Here is a 23,162-nt window from a genome sequence, read left to right as displayed (position 1 = left end):
GTAAATGCTGGTGTTTTGTCTCAGGAGAATCAAAAGTGGCTGTTGTGCAACTCAAGTCTACCCATCTGTCCATCCAGTGAAACTTCATTGTCTCATGGCATTTAAACAGTTAACTTTGTTTTTCTGCTTTAAGTCGTTGGAAGTGACTGCCTGAGAATAAGGACAGCATGAAGTTATGACAACTGTTCACATGAATCCCCTTAAATAAGAATTTGTTTTGTTGTAAGGTTTTCTTTTCTAATTGTTTATCAATCATGGTTTGTTTTTTACTATTTTAAAAGTAGTTTAATTCTTAAATTTATAAATGTTTTGCTTCTACCGGTGTCTCACACATTGGAACTATTGTGCCCTCAAAACTGGTCATCTCAGAGCAGGAAGGTGTCAATCAGCTTTTAGTCTATTAGGGTTCATACACATTTTGACCAATGGATTTCCATGACTTTTCCATGACTTTTCCATGACATTAAACCAAATTTCCATGACCGAACATTTCGTGAAATCTCGGTGTATACGCGAAAAAGTGACAAAATGTAGTACTCAAACTAACAATGAGAATTCCAAGGCATACAGTGTACCTTAAATTACACAAACCCAAGTATGCCTGCTTATATTTTGAGCATATTTCTTTAAAAATATATGAATTATTTAAAACTCAGCGTAAATGAACTAGGGATGGGCATTCGATTAAATTGTCTTAATCGATCGTCGGAAGAATTAACGATCGATTTTTCGATTAATCATTCATATTTTTATATTAAAATTCACTATTTATAGCCTATATTAAAATGCAGTGAAAATAGAAAAAACAGCGTGTTTCCTCATTGAGATCTTTATTACAAGATGAACAACTCTTGTGGCAGTTAAACGGGATCCGTTCAATGTTACACTTGAAAATATGCGCTGCTGTAATCTTGAGCCCCGAGAGAGAGCAGCTAGCCGCTGAGAGCTAGCTCGATCCGACGGCTCTCGACCTCTCAGTCCGGTCGTTGTAACGCCCTCACTCCCGGAACCCCTCACCCAGACCCGGGTCTGTCCGGGTTACCCTCCGCCTGGACTGACGGTCCGTGTGCGGACATGAAGCCGAGCCGCGGAGGCTTAACTCCGGGCTGCTTTCTCCAGCTGCTAACAGACACGCTGTGCTGCGTTCAGGGCAACTCGGATATTCCGACCTCCTGCCACATAGCGAACATGCAATAGTTTATCAATGAAAAAATGTCATCAATGAAATTCTTAATGATCAATTAATCAATAGTCAAGTAATTATGCCCATCCCTAAAACGAACGACATGAAAATAAGAATAGAACAAATTTCCATGACTTTTCCAAAACTTTTGGCAGATTATTTTTTTCCATGACTTTTCCAGGCCTGGAAAAACACATTTTAAAATTCCATGACTTTTCCAGGTTTTCCATGACCGTACGAACCCTGGTCTATGAATGTTATCAATAGTTTCAGGCCTATTTTGCATCAACGGCAAAGACACATGGATCATATTCAAATTCATGACATGAACCAGGACTTTGAAGAGGTGCAGGGCATTTGTAAAGCTTATTTTATAGTTCTTCCGTAGGACCTTCAAATGTGTCCTATTATATTTCATCTACACCTTGAACCAAGTGGGTACGTAACCAAGTAGTCCTGATTATTTCAGGTTGAAAGAGATCATTGGAATCAACAAAAATATAAAATTAAGCATCTACAACCATAAAGTTATAAAAAGCTACATTTCAAACCACATCAGGAAGCAAATCTGACAAACAAACACAAACAGTCAACTTTGGGGCATCTCCACTTTTTATTCATAGAAAAGCAGTCATTTAGTAGAGACGCTGGGCTTTGCCCATGGTGCTCTTGATGTAGAGGGCACGCACGTTCTGCCAGTTCTTCTTCAGCAGGGACACCAGGAAGTTGACTGACAGGTGAACGTTGTACACGAGTTCGTCTTCTGTCATCTTCACATGACCGACGGCCACGGCCAGACAGAGCACCTAGAAAAAAAAAAACACAGGTCAGACATGGATTCTGACAAATAAAATGTGCAACTACGGCTTTGCAAAAATAATGCTAAACGAGAGATGTTTGCATTTCAGTTAAATGTTATGTGCTGGCAGCGGTCAATGGTTCTACATCCTGGAAGTTGAGTCATTACAATATCTACAAATTGAGGTAACAAATATTTTAATTGGAGCAGATATTTGCCGTGAGGCCTTGAGTCACGACAGTCCTGAAAGACTGTGGAAGGATGCTTCATAGTCTATGTGGAAGAATAAACTGTTTTAAATTTGAGGTAGCGCTGAACATACCTTCTTCATCTGGAATTTGATGGTGGATTTGACCTCGTCCACCTTGGTGTTCAGGTTCTCGTTGTGGGTGAGCAGAGAGGGGAACTTGCCGGCCTTGTTCAGACCAGGACCCAGGATACGTGGGATCTGCTTGATCAGAGACTCGGAGGCCAGGAAGGCGTCGTACTTCTTGGCTGGAAGGGGACAGTGAGGAAAACTAGTGTTAAAAATGCACTTAGAACCACATGATACAGATGTCTTGGGGGTTGTACTCTGACCCACATACCGAGCTTCTTGACCATCTTCTTGTTCTTGTTGAGTTTCTTAAGAGCCTCGATGTCCATGTGAGGCAGTTCGGCGGCTTTGGCCTCGTCGCAGTGCTGCTGGTCTCCCAGGACGCACACAGAGAACTTGGGCCTGGGGAGAGTCTTCAGCCTGCGTGGTAACAAAGCGGTAAACAACGGTCACTTCAAACCAAGAGGTGTTTCTGTTGGAAGCACTGCAGGGTGCGGCTGAGAGAATTCTACAGTTTACAGTGGACTCATGTCAGTAGAGGGGCTCCGACGGTGAAAAGATTCTTACCCACACCACCATCATGGCCGGTGTCCAGCTGACCTCTTGGATTACATTATGTAAAGGGGTCGGCTCGAGTACCTGAACTTACTAGCTCAGTCACTCAAAGCCTCCCCTAATGTTTTAAGACCCAGGGTAGGGGTCCGCCTGCTTCACCTTCACCAGCCGAGGCTGATGGGGCTCAGTCAGACTACCCAGAGTACTTCTCCATGTCTGCCCCTGGCCTGTCTGGACCGTTTCTTTTAACTCTTATCAAGCCTCTACTGGCCAAGGAAACACAAAAGGTGGTTTTCACCCTCAGACAGGGCTGGAAGCACACATGGAAAAGGTCGGGTGAGACAGTAAAAGGTCGAACCTGACGGTGCCGGAGAAACGCTTGTCCTTCTGGGGATCATAGTTTTTCAAGCTGATCTGCAGCTCAACAGTCTCCACGAACCTACAAACAGACACATTTAGGAAATGTTAAGTTCTGGAATGAAATGATTAAAAACCAGACTCCATGAAAGTCGCAAAAGGATGAAACATTGGTGAAAGCCCCCTGCTGCTTTAGATGTATAGATACTTAATTGATCCAGAGGGACATTTAGACAGCCAGTATCAAACAATACAGTAATTCAAAAATAATAAAAATGTCAATTAATCTAAACTAAGTTCACTGCAGTTGGATGAAGGTCCAGCCACCAGAACTACTGCAAAGCTATCACTATACAGGACGTATGTGCTGATGGAGATGTTGAAAATACAAATATTTAAGTAAAAAAGGACATTTAAGGAGGCAACAGAAACCAATGTTAATGAATTTATGGTAACACATTTAAAAGTGCGTTACAATATGATGGAGGCAGGTTTGTGTGACTTGTGGATGTGAACTCACTTCCTCTGCTTCGTCTGAGAGTTCGCCAGAACCTCCTTGACGGCCTCATACAGCATGTCCCTCGAAACCTTACTGTTAAAAACACACAAATACACACACACGTTAAGCTACCACAGAGAAACGAGTTAAATCTCATTTAAACCAGACGATCTGCGGCGCGGAGCTGCAGCGATGAAAAGATCGTAAAGTGAGGATAAAGTTTAGTCAATTGATCGTTAATATAAACTACAAGAGCTCATCTACACGTCTGATGTTAAATATAAACTTCGATGTGTTGTAAATAAGCGGATGCCAGAGGATTGGAAAGTTAACGTGATGTCCGACATTAGCGGAGGAGCCGGCGTCATGCGCCTCGTTTAACTTCATTTAATTCAGACATTCTGGGTTAAATAACAAAACCACCGCTTCACACAGTGACTCTACGGGCTTATATCGCTAATGTAAGTTCATGTAAACGTGGAAAATACGTTTTATTTAACGTTTACTGGTAAAATTGTCTCTGACCTCATTTTGGCGGCTCGTCTCTCCCCTGCAGCTACGATGAAAAAGGAAGTGCAGCAGGAAGTTACGCACAATATAGGCGACCGTGATGACGTAACCAAAACTAAAACTGCAGCGTTGTAGAATAAAGAAAAACAACGTTAATGTTATAGTGTTTTAAACCTCAATTGTAAAAGACAAATTAATTTAAATAAATAAAAATATGCTTGATTCTGATCCTCTATTATTTAAGTATTTTTTGTCGTATTTTTATTCTTTGGAAAAAAATGCAGTTTGCACACGCACGTAGGTTGTACGTCCTCTTGAGTAACCCAAATGTTAAAAAAATAAAATAAATTATCTCAAATCATTTGAAGTTTAAGTACTGCATTTGAAACCACACAGAAGAACAATCAATAAAATATATGTCGGGTATTAAAACTAAAAAGGAAAGTATTCATGCAGCATAATCTTGTGTTATAACATTACATCATTTAAGACTTTCTTGAACAGATTATTTTGGTTGATGTGGTGATAATTAAAGTATTGGATAGCTTAATTTAGATTGAATATTCAGATTAGTTATTATATTATTTATATCTTTGTTTATTGACTATTAATCTTCATATACAGTCTATGGTTTAAGCTGAATCTGCATCATATTGTGTAAAATATGAATTTGCAGGATAACAATTTTTTACAGCTCTCAAATAAGTGCAGTAAAGTAGGAAGTAGTATATTTAAGGCTAGGACCTGTATTTGAAAATTTCTCAGCACAATAGTTAAGTTACACTTAATCGAAAACTTAGGCTAGAAATCGTGTGGTTGCTAAAGTCTGTTTAGTATTGACAACAAGCTCACAGGTACAACGGACATGAGAGATTTACAGTCTGTAAACCCTCCTACACATTGCAAAAAGGAGACTTGAGGCGTTTCATTTTCACTTTAAATTATTGTAAAGATGTAGACACAACCTTAATTGAACAAGTGTTAAGATGCAGATCAGAAAAGACTTCATGTCCCACCATCAAGTCCCAACATTCAGCTTTTATAAGTATCACATAAACATGTAATAAATGCTTAAAGATCCACTATAATGTAGCTGTTTATTAATGTCATGTCAAGTGTTCATAAGTGGAGGCTTGTGTTTAAACAGATAATAAATTATAATACAGTAATTCAGATTACACTGACAATTATTGTACATTAACAAACCATACAAAAATGTCCATCCATACAACTGCTCACGGCCACATTAAACACCATTTATTAAATGTGTATTATAAATGCTTAACAAGGGGACTTGTAGTAAAGTGCTATCACGTTGTGTGGATTATTCTTTTCAGAGCAGCTTGAAGAGATTTTTTCAGGAAGGTTTCATTCGACGTCAGGCAACAGGACAGAGAGTGTTTGTGTGCAGCCGTCACCTGGAACAGAGAGAAACATACAGAAAGAGCTTAAACACAGTTTTATCCAATGATCAAATATTAAATCATGATATAAACCGGAAAACTCACATGGCTGCTATATTTGGTGAGGACGGTCAACATCATTTTAGCAAACTTTACAGACTTTGTGAATTGAGGACCCTGGCTGAGGAGCTGTTCGGTGAACTGTGTGAACACCTCTTCATTCAAGTCAGGCTGGAAAAAAGAAAACAGGCAGTTCAATAACAGTGCATACTGGGTCTGGTCTCATGAGTGAACACTGGACTCACCTTGGACTCGAGCAAGCTGTGGATAACAGAGAGCACCGCCTCACTCCACGCAACTTTGAATGTCATTCTGGGAGAAACAGGGTGACAGAAAGGCAAACTATTATTACCTTTTTTATTATGAACCCATTCTTATTCTGTGCTTCTTTGACTTGTTACAGCGGTTTGGCTGCATTCAGACAGGCACTGTTCGCTGGATAATCACCAGACATTCTCCAGCATGCAAGAACCCAATTGTCCCAGTGAGTGGCTCGGGACTTTCTGCATACTTTCTCCTGCCAGCCCCCTAGTAAGAACTTCAGATGCAGTCTGAATGAGCTTATGTGAGAACACAGCAGGAGATTCCCTGCAGGATTCAACTAGAGTGAGTTTCTAGAGGGTTTGTGGTGATATGGGCTGACATAAGTGTTGTTGTACTGTAAACAAAAACATGTGATCGTCCCAGAAGAAAAAGAGACCTTACATCCTGCCTCTGCCTGCTGTGGCACCCCTCACCTGTACGCTCTGGACATTTGTGTTGTGAAGGCGTCTGAGCAGAGAATCTCCTCCTGTGTTGCTCATTTTTGAAAGGAAAACTCCAGAGAAAGTTCGGACCCAATTCTGTGGTCATTCTTTTCAGTTCATGTCTGAAAACGGCTATAAAAACACAGCCTTTGGACACATTATCTTACTGAAGCAGCAGGATTCTGTAATGAGAATCCAGACAGCCCTCTATCAGTCGGTTCAGCAGCTCCGCCTGTGGATTCCCTGAAAACAGAAAAGAAAGTTCAGAATAGAAGATCTGTTGTTGTTTGGGCAAAGGACCGGGTTACAGATCCTGGCTCATCTGTGTTGTTTCTGTGTGCTTTAAACAGGACACTGAATCCACTGCTGCTCTGTCACTGACAGACTCTGATCCTCCCTGAGAAAAACTGTGTTCATAACTGATTCATTTACGGTTGTTACTCAGCCGTCCCCTCACCTATGTTCTTCTCCTTTAGAATTGGTCCGATTAGAGCGTGGCACATTGGTCTGGGATAGTGGACACACAGCGAAGTTACTGCAGTGACCAGACACCTGGAGGCCGGTTCTGACAGGGACAGCACCTACACAAGCAGCACCAGGAAGCTCCATGAGTATCAAACACAGCGAAGCAGCTCTGCATCCTTTTCATATTCAGCGCTGTACCTTCTCCAGCAGGAGGCTCTTGATGAGTGCTGCGGCCGTGCTGTAGCTGAGGTCAGGAGAGAGAGTCAGAACACCGCTGCACAGTTTAGGCAGAGTCGGCTCCGGGACGTCAGGCAAACTCAGCGTGCTACATAACACCTCCACCTAGAGAGCAGAGGTGGAGGAGAGGGAAGATGAGAATTACCCTCAATATCACTTAAACTACAGGCAGAGACAGTGGGCATCTGTAGCACAAGTGTACATGATCACAGTGTGTTAATATCTGTGTGGTTGATAAAGAACTGCAACAAAGGGAGCCATTAGAAGCTATGGATGACACCATAGCATTTCTTTAAGCAAATAAAATACTTTAAAGCATGACTAAAGCAGTGGAAAATGCATATTACACACAAAACTAAGAGCTACCTTAACATATTTAAGACCTTGTACATAATATATTTAGATATTTTAAGATATTTTAAGGCTTAAAATTCAGATTGTGGAATCTAATACCTTTTGTTTAGACTAAAACATTGCAAAGCCATTTAAATATGATACACTACAAAAAGGAGTAAATACACGGGCAAAACTTCTTCTTTTTTTTACGCACTTGGGCAGGATCGCAGTCATTCAGCACTTTGAACACATCCATGGAGCTCTGGTCCCACTGAAAACACACAATACATATAATTATATAATAATAATAAATACCACTTTTTAAAGACTGCACTGGGTAGATGAGAAAACAACTGTCCTTACCTCTGAATGACTTTCCAGTAATTCTTTTATTTGAAGAACAGAAACCTAAAAGACAAATACACCAGTTTTATTATTTCAAATCTAATCGGTGTTATTAAAAAAAACTAATGTAAATTTGGGATTAGTAGACTGGCTTTGATCATTTCAGCTCCTTTGAATCAAAATAAAACAAAGACAATAAAAGTAAATGATGAATTTAGTCTCTAACCTTTATGTGTTCAGGCAGGGATTCACACGGACAGTCCGGTGCCGGCTGCAGTTCTTCAGCAGGAGTTTCTCTTTCCAACCTTTCTGATGTCTCATCGTTTTCTTCCTGTTCTTCTACCTTCTGCTCACTGCCACAGACATCCATCTTTATCCGTTTACTCTGCTGTCCCGTCTCTTCATCGCCCGAGTCCACAGTGACTAAACTCACTTTCCTTTTCCTCTGTGTCCCCAGCTCCGACAAACAAGATGCACTCTGAGAACCAGATTCCACCGTTTGATCGCTGAGACACTTGGCCCAACCTCCGGTCTCACGGCAAACCACCAAACGCTGTGTGAGAACCTTCAGTCTGTGGCTGCACAGGGGAGTGTACAGAGGCTCCTCATCGTTCACGCCCACACTTCTCCTAATCTGTCTGCACAGAGCGGAGACCCAGGGGTTGGGATGAGGGTCCTGGCTGAGGCACTCGAGCAGACGCAGAACGGAGGTCTGAGGCAGAACCGAGTGGATCAGATAGACGAAGGACAGCAAGTTGTGTTTGAACGATGCTGGAAACAGGCTCACCAGGGGTTTACTAGAATAAGTGAGGGGGGGAAATGGGTGTGAGAGACATAAGCAACTGGTATATGATTAAATATGGCAGCAGTTTGTCTTTGGTAAAGCTGAGACGATATGATTAATAGATTGACAGAAACAGAATCAGAAACTACTCAATTGATAGAGCAATTTTCGAAGATAAGCCCTAGCAGATTTCAGCCTCTGTTATGTTGCTGTTTTATCTGAGCCCTTCATCATTGTAAAGAACAATTCACAGTGTTCGTAAAATATAATAAAACAGAATCATTAACATAAACACAAGCAAATCCTCACATTTTATTATCAAGGACAATGAAGAGTTTGGTATTTTTACATTACAGAGTGGTCCAGCTGTTTCTAATTGAATTGTCAACAACACAGACAGACACAAAAAGACACAGACAAACAAAGTCACAGACAGACATGGACAGAGACACAAACAAACTTTGCTGATCCCAGACTCACACAGACAGGGGCTGCTCTCCAGTCTGTGAGCAGCTGACCTCGTCTTCACACAGTGTCTCTATAAAGTGACACAGGGACATTTCCGGGTTCGACCGCTGCTGCCTGTGGAACACGTCCACCGCCCTGTGGACACCGGAGGCTCCGGACATCAGCGAGCGGAGCAGCAGCTTCGCCTGGCCGTCAAAGCGACTCAGGAACATGGTAATGAATCAGTCATGATCCTTCACTGTTCACTGGTCCCCGCCATTTCTGTTGAGATGTCTTCTTCCATCGCATTTTGCAAACAGCTTCTAGATGCATTACTGCCACCTTCTGGATTGGTGTGGGATGGAAGGTTTACATTAGAGTTCCTGTTATTATACCACCTAAAACTCCCCTTTGTTACTCAAAAATCTAATTTTTCAAACTGTTGTACATATTTACCCTTGTCTTAAAATACCTTAAAAAACTCCTGCACCTTCCTTCATTTCGTGACTGCGACCATGAATACGATGATAGTGTACATGTCATCCTAAAATTGCATTTGCACTTGGAATGTGTATTGTCACTCTAACTTTCTGCGATTCAAACAGCACCAGCCTTATTACTTAATCAAGAATACAAGAAAGCAGGCTTTTTTCAGTGAGACAATGTGAAGCAATGTTTTATTTTACGTGTACAAGTACAACTTGTTTAAAAGAAATAAAATCTTAACAATTTGTATTCAAGCCGAAACCAGGATATGGTTTTCGTTACTACCCCTTTAGACAGTTATTATCGGTTGTGGACATCAGGAAGAAGGGGCACAGTACACTTTTTATCTTTAGACGATTAAAACTTCCATTCACAAAAGACTATTAAAATTTCAAAATGGTGCAAATTGTTCGCAAAGAGGTCACAGGTTAGGAATGGATTAATCCATGGAGGGGTTCAGTGGAATTTGACAATATGCAACATATTTGAAGAACGACAGCCATGGGAGGGTAAACCCTTAATAATCAGGAAGCCACAGACTAAACACAAAATTATTAGAGGGGACAAATCTTGGTTGTTTTTTGTATCTGGGGGTAGGGTCAATGATCTATGTGCAATGAAGAGGTAACTCGACTTATTTTCATTTTCAAGCAGACAGTAGAAGCTTATTTCACAGATTAGTTCTTCTTGTGGTTGAATCGTCTGCTGTAGTCTGACTAATCAATAACATGAACACACTTGGCACTCCACTGTGCGTGGTTGTTTCCTCTTGTCCTCTAACTGGCAACTCACAAGTTGTTTCAATACTTAAACAAGGAGGGCAGAGGGGTCAAAACACAACTGTGTGTTCTCCTTGGACCAAAGATTGTGTAAGGACTAGGCCCCAATCAGTGGTTTCAGGCACTGACCAGAAGAATGAAAAAAAAAAGCTCAGAATCCGTACTCCATACGTCGGGGGAAAAGAGTGAAGTAGGCCTCAAAGTCGTCATCATCATCATCACCATCATACTCAACACCGAGGGCCACGTCCATGAAAAAATCCAGCAGGGCTAAACCCACAAAGTCGTCTTTATCTTCTGTAGGATACTGTAAAAACACCAAAAATATCATGCAATGCAGGCAACAACCATACAACTCATGAGAAACACTCGAGGTTTGAAGTATAATTACCTGGAATGATCTTCGACGTAAAGGTTTATCATGTCGATAAAGGCACTCCGCCTTGAAGGGACAGCATCTGTATCGTGCAAAGTAACTGCAGCTTTTCTGTCTGTAAACATGTAGAGGCAGAGGGAGAGGAGAGTCTTCAGTAGCAGGTCAGAGTTTATTATACATGATGCATTCAACTCATCCTCATTTTGGCAATATGTAAAAAATAAATAAAAACCAAGTTTATTAGTTTCATCGCACAACCCCCTTTCAGTCCACTTTACAGCAACAGGTAAAAGATTAACTTCTAACACAGAGTTAGAAAGAAAAATATGTGAATCCTTTGAAAACTTAATGATTTGGCAGAAACTGAGAAGTTAATCTGAAAGGGGCCTGTTCAGTATGAGGTAATGCATTGGTCGCCAATGAAGAACCTGGTCTTGCTATAATAATCACAGCCCTATAAGATCAATGAATGAATGGATTCAGAAAGTGAATGCTGGAGTGCTTTACTTTAAAAACAGAAAGTGCTTGTCTTTGTTTATATTTATTCCCTTACATTGAGCCTTTAACAGAGATTACAAAAATAATAAATATGACCAGCTTAACAATTTTTGGGAAAGATATTTGGGTAGAAGATCGCCGATTCAAAGTAAAAAGTGATCTTGTGCTTGAAAAGTCTGGTAACCACTGAGGTAAAGGATCAATGACTGAGAGCTATGTTGTTTTATGCAGCAAGTTAAAAGAACATGATGAAAATCATTCCAACTGCACTGATATGGATCAGGCGTGTTAAACTTGGAATCCCCTGTACCAACCAAAAGTCTTTCCTTAATTCTTAGTGACCTCAAGCTAATTTCTAACTAGTGATTTACTCAAATAGAATTTATCCTTAAACTTGACAAAAAGGTATTCACACGTGAAGTAGAGACTCTAAATCTTTTGACAAGAATAACTGAAACACAAACGATCCATACCTGCATTTCTCTTTAAAAGCAGCAATTACATTTTCCTTTTCCTTTCCGTCGAGCCAGTATTTGCTTGGCACGTAAAAGGCAGATCTCACTCGACACTGTGGGCAGCTCCTGAGGAATAATCATTCAACAATAGTGTTGATTAAGACTAGTTCATGTTGTGCCATCAGTTACAATTAAACAAATATTAAAATGTTAAATACACCTACTTAACCACGTCCTGCCCAAAGTCTTTTGTTTTCCTCCAGGTCCTTATACATGGTAAACAGAAGGAGTGATTGCAGTTGGGCAATATCCCGAAAAGTTGTTCGCCTAGTTCAGTTTTTTCGTAGACTTTGTCCATGCAGATGCCGCAGGTCACGTTTTTACTGTTGAGGAAAGACTCCCCTCTCTCAACTTCCCCCTGGCTCGCAAAGGCTGCAGCTGTAGCCCCCTCCTCTGTTGTCTCTGTTGAAGAAGCCTGCTGAACCCCAAAAAACTGACATCAGTAAAATCCAACATATCAGTTTAACAAACTGCTGCATCATCCATAGCACTCACACTTAACACAGCAAATTAGATACAAACCTGCTCATTTCTTCCATCCCATTCAGCAGCATGTGATCTTTGGACCGATGCCCGAGAAGCAGAAAGAGAGGGAATATCTGGAGAAAAGTTGTAAAACAGGTAGTTACGTGTGAAGAAAGTCTGACCATAGTCAAGTACATCCATGAAAATATCATATACCTTGCGCTTGTTCCACAGGAATATTTATTGGCAGATGTCGGGTGTTGCGTCGAGGATCTGGGATATTAAACAGCCGCTCTGATCTGCTGCACTCCTGCCTGGACGTCACCTCAGCCCGCAGGAGAGCAGGCTCTGACCTCCTTCTGTCCGGCTGAGCGTGGGCCACGTGTGAGGAGGAGACTGTGGGCGCCGAACTCCTTCTACCTGCAACAGCTGCATCCGCTACAGGCTGGAGGATATGGATAAACCTGGATTTGGATGATAATGAATGAGTAAACCAACTTGTGTGCACATCATCCTCTTCATCAAATTAACTGCACAACTGAGAAATAAGGGGGAAAAAAGTAAGCTTACCTGCAGCGGTCGCCATACCAGCATCCACCTTTCTGAAAGTGTCTACATATCTGGGCTGACGGGATGACTGGCCACTCATGGCGATAATGACACCTTGGACCAAATCTACAAGAGCCGATTAAGAAACTCCTGTAATGACAATGGAAGGGAGTAAATTCCTACCATGTGGCAGAAGATACAATGACATGGATGACTGAATCTTCACAGTTTAACTCTCATTGTCAATTCATATTTTGATTTGGTTTAGTCAATGGATCTTTAAAAGCACCCATCCATCCTCAGAAAGTTTTATTTCAACAACTTGTTGTCATTTCCTAATCATCCAAACCTGCACCATGCTCGGTTTACAGTGATGTGAAAAAAGGAAAATCAGGAAATGTTGCAATGTGCAAGACTGAAAACAGAATGTTCCAAATTGTTTCATTACTTTTGCTTGAAAAGACTGAATTGATTATAATAATTGTTCCCAGACATGTTTCCAACCATGCATCCCCCAACAGATGAGAGCAGGTCCATTCAATGTCAGGTCAACCAGACACATGTTTTTAAATGGATCCTGGATATTAAACTTTAAACTTGTGACTTAGTGAATTCGAGAAATGCTATAAATATAGAGGCAGCTAAAGGAGAGTTTGATTAAAAGTTTTACTATAGTATTTTTAATATAAATAAGTAGGAAATTAAAAGTTGTTGACTTGAAACCCGACAGTTCAAATTTATCAAAATTGGTTAACTTTTAATGTAACTGACTTTGTAACTGGCAAGTTAGTTGTTATCAGAAGCGGTTTCGTGGATTATTTCCTTAAAATCCACGCTTGATACACATCCACCAGTTGAGATACGTTTCTACACGTTGCTTATGTCTTTTAAAAGTAAAACAAACACTAAACGCGAACTGTTCTCGTCTCATTTGCTTCAATCACCGTTTTAATCGTCAAAATAGTCGACCGCATTTGAACGCAGCACGGTGGCATTTAAAAGTGGACGCGGCAAACCGGAACTAACCAACAAACAAATACTCCAACCACGTTTCGGTCCCTTTCAAACAGGACAAAGAGCCGCTCACCTGCAGATGCTTCCGCTGCGACCTGACTCCATCCTCCGTGTGATTCCAGCACGTCCCGCAGCAGCGGCCTGCATCACACCGTCTAGTTATCAGCCAATTTACTGAGAGACCGACCAATAGAAACCTGACGTCAACGTCCGTGCGTGACTCCTGACGTACGAAACCCGTAATTTGACGGCGGATGAATCCCAATAATCGCACCTGGTGATCAGGCAGGCTTTGTGATCATATTGGATAAAGTGGGGGAAGTCAAGTGTGTGAAGGAAGTCCTGGGGGGTTTCAGGTGATATTCCTCTGTGCGTCTTTACCTGAACTGGAGTCTTTACGCTGATCAGGCAGCTGGTTGACCCCCCCCCCCCCCCCCCAAAAAAAAAGACGGAGCGGGCCTTTGAGGTCCTCTGAGTCAAGGGGTGATTGGCTGTGGATGCCTGTGGGCTGTAGACCCACCCTGCTATCATGTGACTCCTTAGGGTCACTGCTGGGGTTAAAGGTCCAATGTGTAAGATCTAGGTCAATGGGAATTTTTGGCAGATATTGATTATGAAATAATGCTAGTGATGTTTTCACTTGTGTGGGATCATCGAAATTGGACAAATTATGGTTTTCGTCCAAATTAAACATCTTTTGAGTTCTACTTCATGTTGGGAAGGGAGGGGTGAGATGAGGGGTATTCAGCTGCAACATCACCTTATAGATATCAAGTTCTACACACTGAGCCTTCAATGGTCTGTTTGGTAAATGATCTGTATTTTTTATAGAGCTATTCTATTCCTGATGACCCCTCAAAGTGCTTTATAGTATGTTTTAAACTCACACACACATTCATACAGTGCATCTATGTGCAGCACTTTCTATATGAGAAAAAGAGTATCTATCGCAAGGGCACTTCAGCATGTGGACTAGGTAAGACTGGGATGGACCCACTGACCTTCTAACCCCTGAGCCACAGCCGCCACAGTTGAGGTGTGGTTGGATGTTGAGCTGTCTGGGGAGGGAACTCAGTACCCCCATTACTCAGTTAGACCAGAAGAAGCCTCTTGGATGAGAGGTGAACAGTCTTCAAGAAACACAAGCACGTCCAGTCGCCTACTTGCACTTGTTAACAACTTCTGAAGATACCATGATCTTCACAGAAAGGTGGAGAGGAAAAAAAAAATCTGTGTTTCTAATCAAGTTTATAAGAGAGTTGTAAACTACACTACATCTGCAGGTAGGTTACATGTGACTGTGAGGACGACAATCATTTCAAGTATTCACACTTCAACACATCTGCTCCATCCATCACTTACACAGACATAGAGGTAGCTTACCACTCTTTTTTGGTGTACTTTCTCATTTTTTATCCATCCACATCAGTCAATAAAATCAATTTTGCAACGTGTAGCAAAAAAGCAGGAATTAAGGCAAAAAAAAAAAAAATCATTAGAAAATTGTCAGATATTGGATGAGACAAGTGGAAGAATGTCATCACAATCATACATTAGAGGTAGATATAGGGATCAGGACAGAATAAGAGCACAGGAAGAGGCTTCTGAAGGTGGAGTCTGTGTGCACCGCGGCTGACGTACTTGAGTCCACTCAGAATAAGTACAGCGAAAAAATAAATCAGACAAAAAATGGGGGGAAAAAACAGAAACGTATGAATCCTGGCAACAGTTTTGTAAGACTGTTACACTTTGTGCCTCTCCTAACAAGACAAATTAGACTGGACACAGTCAGGGTCGTGACCTAGAACTGTGTAGATCTTAGGTAAACAGAAACAAATCATACTTTACTAGATGCTGATGGATTTCTTATCGTCAATTTTTTTTTTTTTTTTTACCAATAATGATATGACAGAACAATATGCTGGTTTAAGGTTAATCCTGCTAAGGCGTCAAATCCATGTTCCTCATCAAGGAGAAAAAATGTGTTGGTATGCTTGATGATATATTTGGTACAACCTAAACTAAATAGGCAGGCATGTAAAATGAAATAAGACATATACTTAATACATAAAACAAAGATGATAATTCAGGGTTTGTCCTTACAAGTATAATCAACAATTACAAATAATTAGTAACATAATTACAAATGAACTAACAAAAACCTTGAAACAGCAAGTTTATGACAGTTTGCATGTTTGAGAAAAAAAAGAAAAACATGATGTCCCTTGTACTTCAGCGGATCATGCGGTTGTAGTGTCAGCTTCAGAAAGTAAATCTGTGCAGCACAGTCCATTAGTTACCACTTGGGTAGATGGCTTTAAGACGAAAGCTAAAAGAACTTGGATCTCCACATTTATTGAAATAAATGGAAATTGTATTGCACAGACAGCTGCAATGAGAGAGCTCTACACTGCTGGAGCCAGCCCAGTTTGTGTTCTATTAACCAAATGGCAAAGGAGGAAGTCATTGATGATGAGAAAGATGTAAACATAAAACCAATTTGTGCATCTTCCGTTTCACACAAAGTCGGGCGACAATCACTCCAACCAAAGACATTGGCATCGTAAGAAACTCTGCAAAGTACAAACTGACGGCTCTTTTCATTGCAACTGAGCCATTGGTGAAAGAACGTGAAACGCTTTCCCTTTACGGCAAAGCTCAGAGCCGCGGTGAGCGAGGAGAAGCTCTCTCTAGACACGGCTCTGGGGTCAGCTTTTGCTATTAGGATGAAATAGGAGCAGCCTCGGTGAGAAAACATATCATTCTCTCTGTTAAATGACCGTTGTGGGAAACTTGGACTTGGAGCAAATGATTCCAGATGTGCATCTCTCTCTCTATCTCTTGCACACGCACACACACACACGCGTTACTTTTTCGGAGGTAACGTTGACATTTTGAAGACTTTGCTGATTGTGTTAACTCTACCATTCGACTTTGTCTCATCTGCACATGACAAAATCCAAGCCCAAATGTGGAACAGTGCTTGTACTGAATGCAGTGTATTATTTCAAATGTTTTAGTCTGTAACAGTATTGCTGAAAGAAGTCTGTGCTGAAGAACACTAATACATGTCTTTGTAGATCTCCTGTAGTAAAGGGTGGAGCGAAGTCTCCGACTCAGTCTTTTTAATCTTTTGGACGAGCAGGGCGTTCTCAGTAACCAGCTGACGGAGGTCGGCCATCTTCTGCAGCAGCTTGGGGAAGAGGTAGAGGGAGTCAGAGTGGTTTGCTTGGAGATGGAGGTCCAGAGCCTGGAGGATGTTGTCCTGACTCTGCTCCACCTGCTTCACGTTCATTAGCCCGGGACGATCTGAAAGAATGAGACGGGACAGAAACAAGGCTCATGAGGAGTCACAACTTTCACAAAGCAAGCACAATCATTATGTCCTTGTCAATATCCGTTTCACAATCAAACCGAGTAAAGTATGACTGTGTGATGGAAAACCACGACAGATAATATGGCCCAGAGTTATTTATGTTATTTTCACTGGTAGTAAACTGGATTACAAGAATTTCTAATGATAAATTAAATTGAATTAATGTCACCTGGAACTGACATTAGTAACAGTAAATTAATGGAGGGGTTTAATAATTACAAGTTATTTATGATTAAGAGTTCATGTTTTTGCCTCAATGGTCCGTTATGAGATAAAAAGCTTCATAACAATAGCACTATTGCAACGGTTACAGGTAGCAGTTGTGGCAGTTGTTTCAATTAGTGTATATTTTTTTACAGCACACTAGACTCAATTTAAAAAACAGCTGACTAAATTAACACTTCATCTATGGGTCTAATGGTATTAACTAGAACTCCACAAAAATTATTTTAACCCGTTTAAAATATCCAACATTTAGTTTACCCTCTGAAAGGCATTTAAAGCATTTTAAAACTAACTTTACTGCCTATGGCAGACTTAAAATAGAATCTAAGACTGTGAACCCTTTAAGGTCTTTTTTATGAGGAGGCTAATAGCTAATATGATATAATTCATACGACACAGGAAAACCCCTCAGTCTCACCTCCACAGAGAATAATGGCAGCAACAAACAGGGCCAGGTCACTGTCATCCAGCTCCAGAGCATTAAATTTGACAGCAAACTCAAATTTGGGCTCCATGATCTCACTGAAGGGCTTTCTGAGGCTTCGCAGGAACTCCCTGGTGACGAAGCCTTTACCGTTGGCCACCAACAGTCCATCTTTGTTCATGAGAGACGGCAGCATGGCAAAAATAGCCTCGTGCACGCCATACTTTAGCAAAGTCACCTGCAGACAGCACACACACACATTAAACATTAGCATCTTCCCAAGTAGTCACATTTTAAAATGAAGTTAGTGTATTGCACACTGAGGAGTAAGTGACTCACCTGGTCATTAAGGTAGAGGTCCACAAACCCTGGAATGGACTTGGCAAACTCGGTGAGCTCTCGCACAGTCTCCACCGTAGTACACTGACAGCGGTAGAACACGTGGACCCCAATCTCCTTGGTCAGGGGCGCACCTGGAAGTAACTGGCTCCACACCAAACCGCTCTCTGCCTTCCAGAGTGTGTCCACGTCGTAGATAACAAACGGCTGAAAGGTCGGCAAACATACATTTCTCTTAAATTAACCTCTGTAACTGCATAGGCTTAGAGCTAGGGTTTACTTGGTATTATATCTGGAAGGCTAGGGTATCGAGGATTATCACAATACATAGGTGGAATATGTATAAACTAGTACTTTGTAGTTAAACTGACTGTATCATGAATGTGTCACGGAGAGTTAATCATTACATTTGTAAAACCAGACTGGAACGTACCGAGGTGCTGCTGGTTTTGCCTGTCAGGATGCTGCGGGCCCTCTTCTTGGTCATAACAAGGTTCTTCTGGTAGGCTGCGTTGACTTGTTTGGCCAAGGTCTTCAAGTCAGAGCCCCCTGGTTTGCTAACTGTCAGTTCCTCTGCAAGCAGGCCAGCCACTAGCTTCTTCCTCTCCGCCTCAGGCATACGTCCGTATCGGATCGCTAAGCAAACACACACACATGCTGGTTATATTTTGACTGGATGTTTCAGGACGTGTCTTTCTTTTGTGCATATACATCTTGGTTGAATTCTTGTGAATTCACCTAAACTCGAGATCAGGGAAACTCTAGACCCAACTGTCAACTGTCAGCGTGCACACAATTCATGTTATATAAAATTCTTTTAAGCCCAAGTCAAATCAGATCATAACATTTTCTTGCATTTAAAACAAATCTATCGGAAGGTGTTTGATTGGAAGATGAAGACTAGGTTCTTTAAGACGCCCTCCGTGGTCTCTAAATTTGCAGATAATCCAGCGGAAAAATACTGCTGGAGACGATGTGGAATGGTTGGCGACCACTCACACATATTTTGGGATTGCCCAATGATGCTTCCTTTCTGGAAGGGGATAAAGAGCGAGATAGATAAAGTTTTGGGAATTAATATACTATTCACCCCAAGTCAGTTTCTTTTCGATCTAACTCCTGAAGGCATGTACACAAGAGACCAAGAGCACTTGTTACATATATTCTTGATGACTGCTAGGAAAATGGTGACAATAAAATGGTTTTTATGTTGTGAGGAGGTGGCTACCTATTGCAGGATACCTCTCCTATGGTACGATGGAATGTCTTCACTGTCCATTTATTTATTGATTTATTTATTATTTTTCACTAATCAGTCTGTCATATATAATTTGTGATGTTGTCAAGGAAATACTTGTGTTTCTCTAAATAAACCTGATTCATGATGTTAACTTGATTTTTAAAAATTTGCTCTCACCATCATGGGACATTCCCAACGACAGGCACTTCTGGAAGCGACAATATTGGCACTTGTTGCGATTCTTCTTCAGAATCTTGCAGGAACGCTCGCAGCGGTCATACTCCAGTTTCATCCGCACGGTTCGCCGGAAAAAGCCCTGGGTGAGAAACAACTCAACCGGTTCAGCCACTGATCTTGTACAAAAACCCGCATCATCACAATGTATAACCGCACAAAGCCATTCTGACCCGATACACAAAAAGCTTTACCTTGCAACCCTCACAGGCGTGCACGCCGTAGTGGAAGCCCGAGGCCTTGTCCCCACAGACCTTACACTCCACACTGATCCCTGCCCCTGTGCTGTCCTCGCGGCCAAGACGCAGCTGCTCTGACAGCGAGGGGGACGAGGTATGGGACAGGTCTGAATGAAAAAGTGCATAGATATTAAGGCTTCAATAAAATCACATACAATCAAAATATGTCATGTTCCAGTTTAATACACTCACAAAAAAAAAAAGATTCTTACCTGTGTAGCTGGATGCTCCACTGCTGTTTTGCTTGCTGTGATTGTTCTTTTCCTGATCCAGAGGCTCCTTCTCCTTGCTCTTCTGGTCCCCTTTCCGGCCTTTAGAGACAGGGACTTTGTCCTTCTTCCCCCTATCCTCCTCATCCTCACTTTCCCTGGCCTTCAACTCTTGCACGTCTGTCAGCTCTGACACACTTGCCCCCCCACAGCTGTCCGAACCACCAGACTCTCTCTTCGGGGACGTCCACCTGTCCTCGGCGGCGTCCTGGGGGGATTTGGGCTCGGAGTAACCGTTCACCCTGTCATGCTGCTCGGTTACAGAAGGCTGAAACCCTTCCATGGTTCCTGTTGAAGCTGACTCAGCGGCTCCCCTCTTGTCACGTTGCCATCATAGCTCCACTATAAAAGAGTGGATACATTTGATTTAAACAAGCAACATTCATTTAAACAAGAAGAACTCTGTGAGTTTTATCACTTGTAACTGAAATGAGTGAGTTTACTAATGTGTGACATCTTTATTTAGGTGTCCTTTCCTAAGACAGTCAGGTACTACTGGTTGCATTTGAGGAGCCAGGGGATGTTCTTGATGGTAAGAGGCTTATGACATGATACCGACTTGCTGTGGATTAACCGTGAGGCAAGTGCACCAGACAAGCATGGGTGCCTGAACAAAAAGTTCCCTTAACTAAACTTCCCACATATTATTGATCTGGGGTTTTGAAAAACAACCTGTGTTGTAGTATTACGTCATTTCAAATTAAACGCTTGATATATATCATAATGTGGTGCATTTTCTAGAATATCGGTCAATAAATTGCATAAAACCGTACAATAACGCCAATCGGTTAAACCTGCTTATTGATTTATAGCCATTCTGTGCAATAACTAATAGGTAACTACTCTTCTATTTTAAAGTAGGTATTAATCTCATATATATTGGTGGTGTCTATTGTTGGATTTTAAACTTGTTAGCACTTTTTGCAGAGGTTGCACCTCTAAATTTGTTTTGGTTCTTTCTCTTGCACTGTGGTAATAAAAGCGTTCCCCCCTATTCTATTGTAATCTGTTATACCTCCTCACCGTGCACAATGCATAAGCAATACGTCCATATACATTGAACTTTTGTGACATTACTTTAGATAAAAATTGTAGTGCAATGATTATTGATAGTATTTTATCGCCCCGCCCTACTAGAAACACTGATTTCATGAGCCATTACATTTACTAAACTAAATAATCTATCTCAAGAAACTTACTGGTTAAATAAAATAAAGCCATTTATACAATCCACATACAAATATCCTCAAGTCAGCCGCTCTATGTTTCTAATCAGAATAGGAGGCTTTTACCAAATGTTAAAAAAAACAGGTCTGGACACAAATAAGAGCCTCAGTTCTACTGAAATACAGAGACCACACGTTTCCCTCCCTGAGCATTCCTCTGGTGCAACATGGTTGCATTTCAAACGTTTCAGTGTGTCCTCCACTATCTTATAAAGTAAACTTTGTGTCCTGTGCAGCTTGCAGACATCTGTATTATTGTTTGCCTCAGCTCCATGGTAGGGTGCACTGTGTACCTGGTGAGTGCTTTAAGGGACAGTGTGCTTGCACTGTGTACACACTGAGCGATGTTGATCGTGCTGGAGGAAAGGGCTTTGGGGGTGGGGGTGACTTTTTTTTTTTTTTTTGCCCCGGGCCCCCCTAGCGGATTAATCCGTCCATGAATGTAGCTGTGCCCTGACAAACATCCACAGTAGTTCCACTTTAAATTCAGTATGAACACTTTCAGGATCGATAACTCCACCATGGACCAAAGAGGAGGACAAAGTCAACAGAGTTTGAGACATTTTAGGGGGAAGAGAAGGAAGGAGAGCAGTTTAGGTTTGGGAGTGTTGGGACTTGTCATCCAGCAGACAACCTGTCACACTGGTTCCAGGAGCTTTCTGCAACATTACTGTGAACTCAATGAGTCGCTTGAACTTGATCCAAGCAGAGAAACGAGGGGACAGTTCATCTAAAGACGCGGCCGAAGTCAAACTTTTCCCCCGAATGTGAAAACAACACGAACCGTTTGAAAGTGAGCGGCTCCTCCGTCGAGGAGTGCGGCGCGGCTAGCTCCCTGTGCTAGTTAGCTACTAACCTTGGATGTTGACTACCACTAGCTGTTAGCGTGGCTGACCCACATTCCCCTTTAATACACGTTAGCGGGCTGGCCAGGTTAGCTTACCTCTCCCTGTGATGCTGAGGGTCAGAAGAGGTCTCGGAGCCGGGGGGACAGCCGGTGGGCTAACACGGACGGGTCCCCTGAGTGGCCCGGGCCAGGTCCAGGAGCGGTCGGCTGTTGACAAGTTGGGAAGAAGTAGCCAGCGGGAGTGAGGCAGCTAGCGGCGGGGAGCTAATCAGCTAGCCCGAGTGCTAACGTAAACTTACACCGATCCCCGGGCGTTGACGGAGCGGCCGAGCTGACACATCACCGAGTCCCGGGGGAGGGAGAGACAGGCCGGGCCCTGGTGCTGGCTTCCATACCACACAAACACACGAGTCCAGTTCACTGATAATCCCTCTGCGACTCCTAGTTCTGACTGACTCTGCTCGGCTCTGCCTCACTGCCCCCCTCTCCTCCTCCTCGTCACATGCCAGGACACAGCGCCCCCCCGTCCCTACAACACACAAACTCACTCACACACAGTCACACACGCACACACTCACGCACGAAAAACTCAAAACCCCAGCACAACAAACCCAGAGCCTTCATCCAGCAGCTCTCCGGCTGAGGAGTCAAGGTCTCTGTTGTTGTTTTCCTGGATGTGTTTTTTTTTATCCTTCTCTTTTCTACAACAGCATAAAACTAGAGATCCCATTTATATTCCTTTAAAATTCACCCTGTGCAGTAACATGTATAAATCAGTGATAAAAACATATATCACTGATATACTGATATATAATATCACCCACCACCTATATTTAAAACAGGCTAAAAGTAAGCTGTGTAACACTGAAGATAACTTGTATAACTTATGGCATTATCCATTCAATATTGTCTTCTACACATCTGCACCGCTTGTATCCTTGTAAACAACCTCCAGGGGCTGTTATTTATATGTGTTTAGTCTTATGCATTTTCCATTTATTGTAGTACTTGTTCATTCT

General features: G+C 41.9%; 4 protein-coding genes across 4 annotated transcripts; all 4 read right to left on the bottom strand.

The window, feature by feature from the left end:
• Positions 1-1,777: 1,777 nt before the first annotated feature.
• rpl10a (ribosomal protein L10a) lies at positions 1,778-4,293 on the bottom strand. The gene is made up of 6 exons (XM_061075015.1): positions 4,235-4,293; positions 3,731-3,802; positions 3,212-3,292; positions 2,570-2,718; positions 2,305-2,477; positions 1,778-1,989 (listed from the first exon to the last, which is right to left on the bottom strand). Exons 1-6 carry the CDS (start codon positions 4,237-4,239, stop codon positions 1,819-1,821), a joined length of 651 nt encoding a protein of 216 aa, XP_060930998.1. The 5' UTR covers positions 4,240-4,293; the 3' UTR covers positions 1,778-1,818.
• A 944-nt stretch (positions 4,294-5,237) lies between these two features.
• Positions 5,238-9,303, bottom strand: fance (FA complementation group E). The gene is made up of 10 exons (XM_061075373.1): positions 9,076-9,303; positions 8,038-8,608; positions 7,830-7,874; positions 7,681-7,737; positions 7,092-7,235; positions 6,886-7,009; positions 6,596-6,671; positions 5,928-5,994; positions 5,728-5,853; positions 5,238-5,637 (listed from the first exon to the last, which is right to left on the bottom strand). The coding sequence occupies exons 1-10, from the start codon at positions 9,273-9,275 to the stop codon at positions 5,530-5,532; spliced, it is 1,518 nt and encodes a 505-aa protein (XP_060931356.1). The 5' UTR covers positions 9,276-9,303; the 3' UTR covers positions 5,238-5,529.
• Positions 9,304-10,458: 1,155 nt separating this feature from the next.
• Positions 10,459-13,829, bottom strand: mkrn4 (makorin, ring finger protein, 4). The gene is made up of 8 exons (XM_061074614.1): positions 13,798-13,829; positions 12,732-12,860; positions 12,378-12,625; positions 12,219-12,295; positions 11,861-12,129; positions 11,655-11,762; positions 10,699-10,798; positions 10,459-10,614 (listed from the first exon to the last, which is right to left on the bottom strand). The coding sequence occupies exons 1-8, from the start codon at positions 13,827-13,829 to the stop codon at positions 10,459-10,461; spliced, it is 1,119 nt and encodes a 372-aa protein (XP_060930597.1).
• A 1,126-nt stretch (positions 13,830-14,955) lies between these two features.
• On the bottom strand, positions 14,956-22,614 carry ppardb (peroxisome proliferator-activated receptor delta b). Its single transcript, XM_061073977.1, has 8 exons — positions 22,240-22,614; positions 20,014-20,412; positions 19,757-19,908; positions 19,506-19,644; positions 18,522-18,724; positions 18,089-18,295; positions 17,744-17,987; positions 14,956-17,033 (listed from the first exon to the last, which is right to left on the bottom strand). Exons 2-8 carry the CDS (start codon positions 20,351-20,353, stop codon positions 16,786-16,788), a joined length of 1,533 nt encoding a protein of 510 aa, XP_060929960.1. The 5' UTR covers positions 20,354-20,412; positions 22,240-22,614; the 3' UTR covers positions 14,956-16,785.
• Between the last annotated feature and the right edge of the window lie 548 nt (positions 22,615-23,162).

The sequence above is a fragment of the Limanda limanda genome, chromosome 7 (assembly GCF_963576545.1).
Source record: "Limanda limanda chromosome 7, fLimLim1.1, whole genome shotgun sequence".
Lineage (NCBI taxonomy): Eukaryota > Metazoa > Chordata > Actinopteri > Pleuronectiformes > Pleuronectidae > Limanda > Limanda limanda.
This window is presented reverse-complemented; position numbering and strand designations above follow the sequence as displayed.

What these genes read in the sequence shown, in the direction of transcription:
- rpl10a (XM_061075015.1), bottom strand. An exon ending in TCTCAGACGAAGCAGAGGAA is followed by an intron (nt 3,293 to 3,730) that starts GTGAGTTCACAT and finishes GTCTGTTTGTAG; the next exon opens with GTTCGTGGAGACTGTTGAGC. An exon ending in CGTTTCTCCGGCACCGTCAG is followed by an intron (nt 2,719 to 3,211) that starts GTTCGACCTTTT and finishes GTTACCACGCAG; the next exon opens with GCTGAAGACTCTCCCCAGGC.
- fance (XM_061075373.1), bottom strand. Translation starts at nt 9,275, where the DNA reads ATGTTCCTGAGTCGCTTTGACGGCCAGGCGAAGCTGCTGCTCCGCTCG. An exon ending in ATGACTGCGATCCTGCCCAA is followed by an intron (nt 7,236 to 7,680) that starts GTGCGTAAAAAA and finishes TCTGCTCTCTAG; the next exon opens with GTGGAGGTGTTATGTAGCAC. An exon ending in TACAGAATCCTGCTGCTTCA is followed by an intron (nt 5,995 to 6,595) that starts GTAAGATAATGT and finishes TGTTTCTCCCAG; the next exon opens with AATGACATTCAAAGTTGCGT.
- mkrn4 (XM_061074614.1), bottom strand. Translation starts at nt 13,829, where the DNA reads ATGGAGTCAGGTCGCAGCGGAAGCATCTGCAG. An exon ending in TGGTATGGCGACCGCTGCAG is followed by an intron (nt 12,626 to 12,731) that starts GTAAGCTTACTT and finishes ATCCAAATCCAG; the next exon opens with GTTTATCCATATCCTCCAGC. An exon ending in TACGTCGAAGATCATTCCAG is followed by an intron (nt 10,615 to 10,698) that starts GTAATTATACTT and finishes GTGTTTTTACAG; the next exon opens with TATCCTACAGAAGATAAAGA.
- ppardb (XM_061073977.1), bottom strand. Translation starts at nt 20,353, where the DNA reads ATGGAAGGGTTTCAGCCTTCTGTAACCGAGCAGCATGACAGGGTGAAC. An exon ending in ACGCCTGTGAGGGTTGCAAG is followed by an intron (nt 19,645 to 19,756) that starts GTAAAGCTTTTT and finishes TTTCTCACCCAG; the next exon opens with GGCTTTTTCCGGCGAACCGT. An exon ending in TGCCATTATTCTCTGTGGAG is followed by an intron (nt 17,034 to 17,743) that starts GTGAGACTGAGG and finishes TCATTCTTTCAG; the next exon opens with ATCGTCCCGGGCTAATGAAC.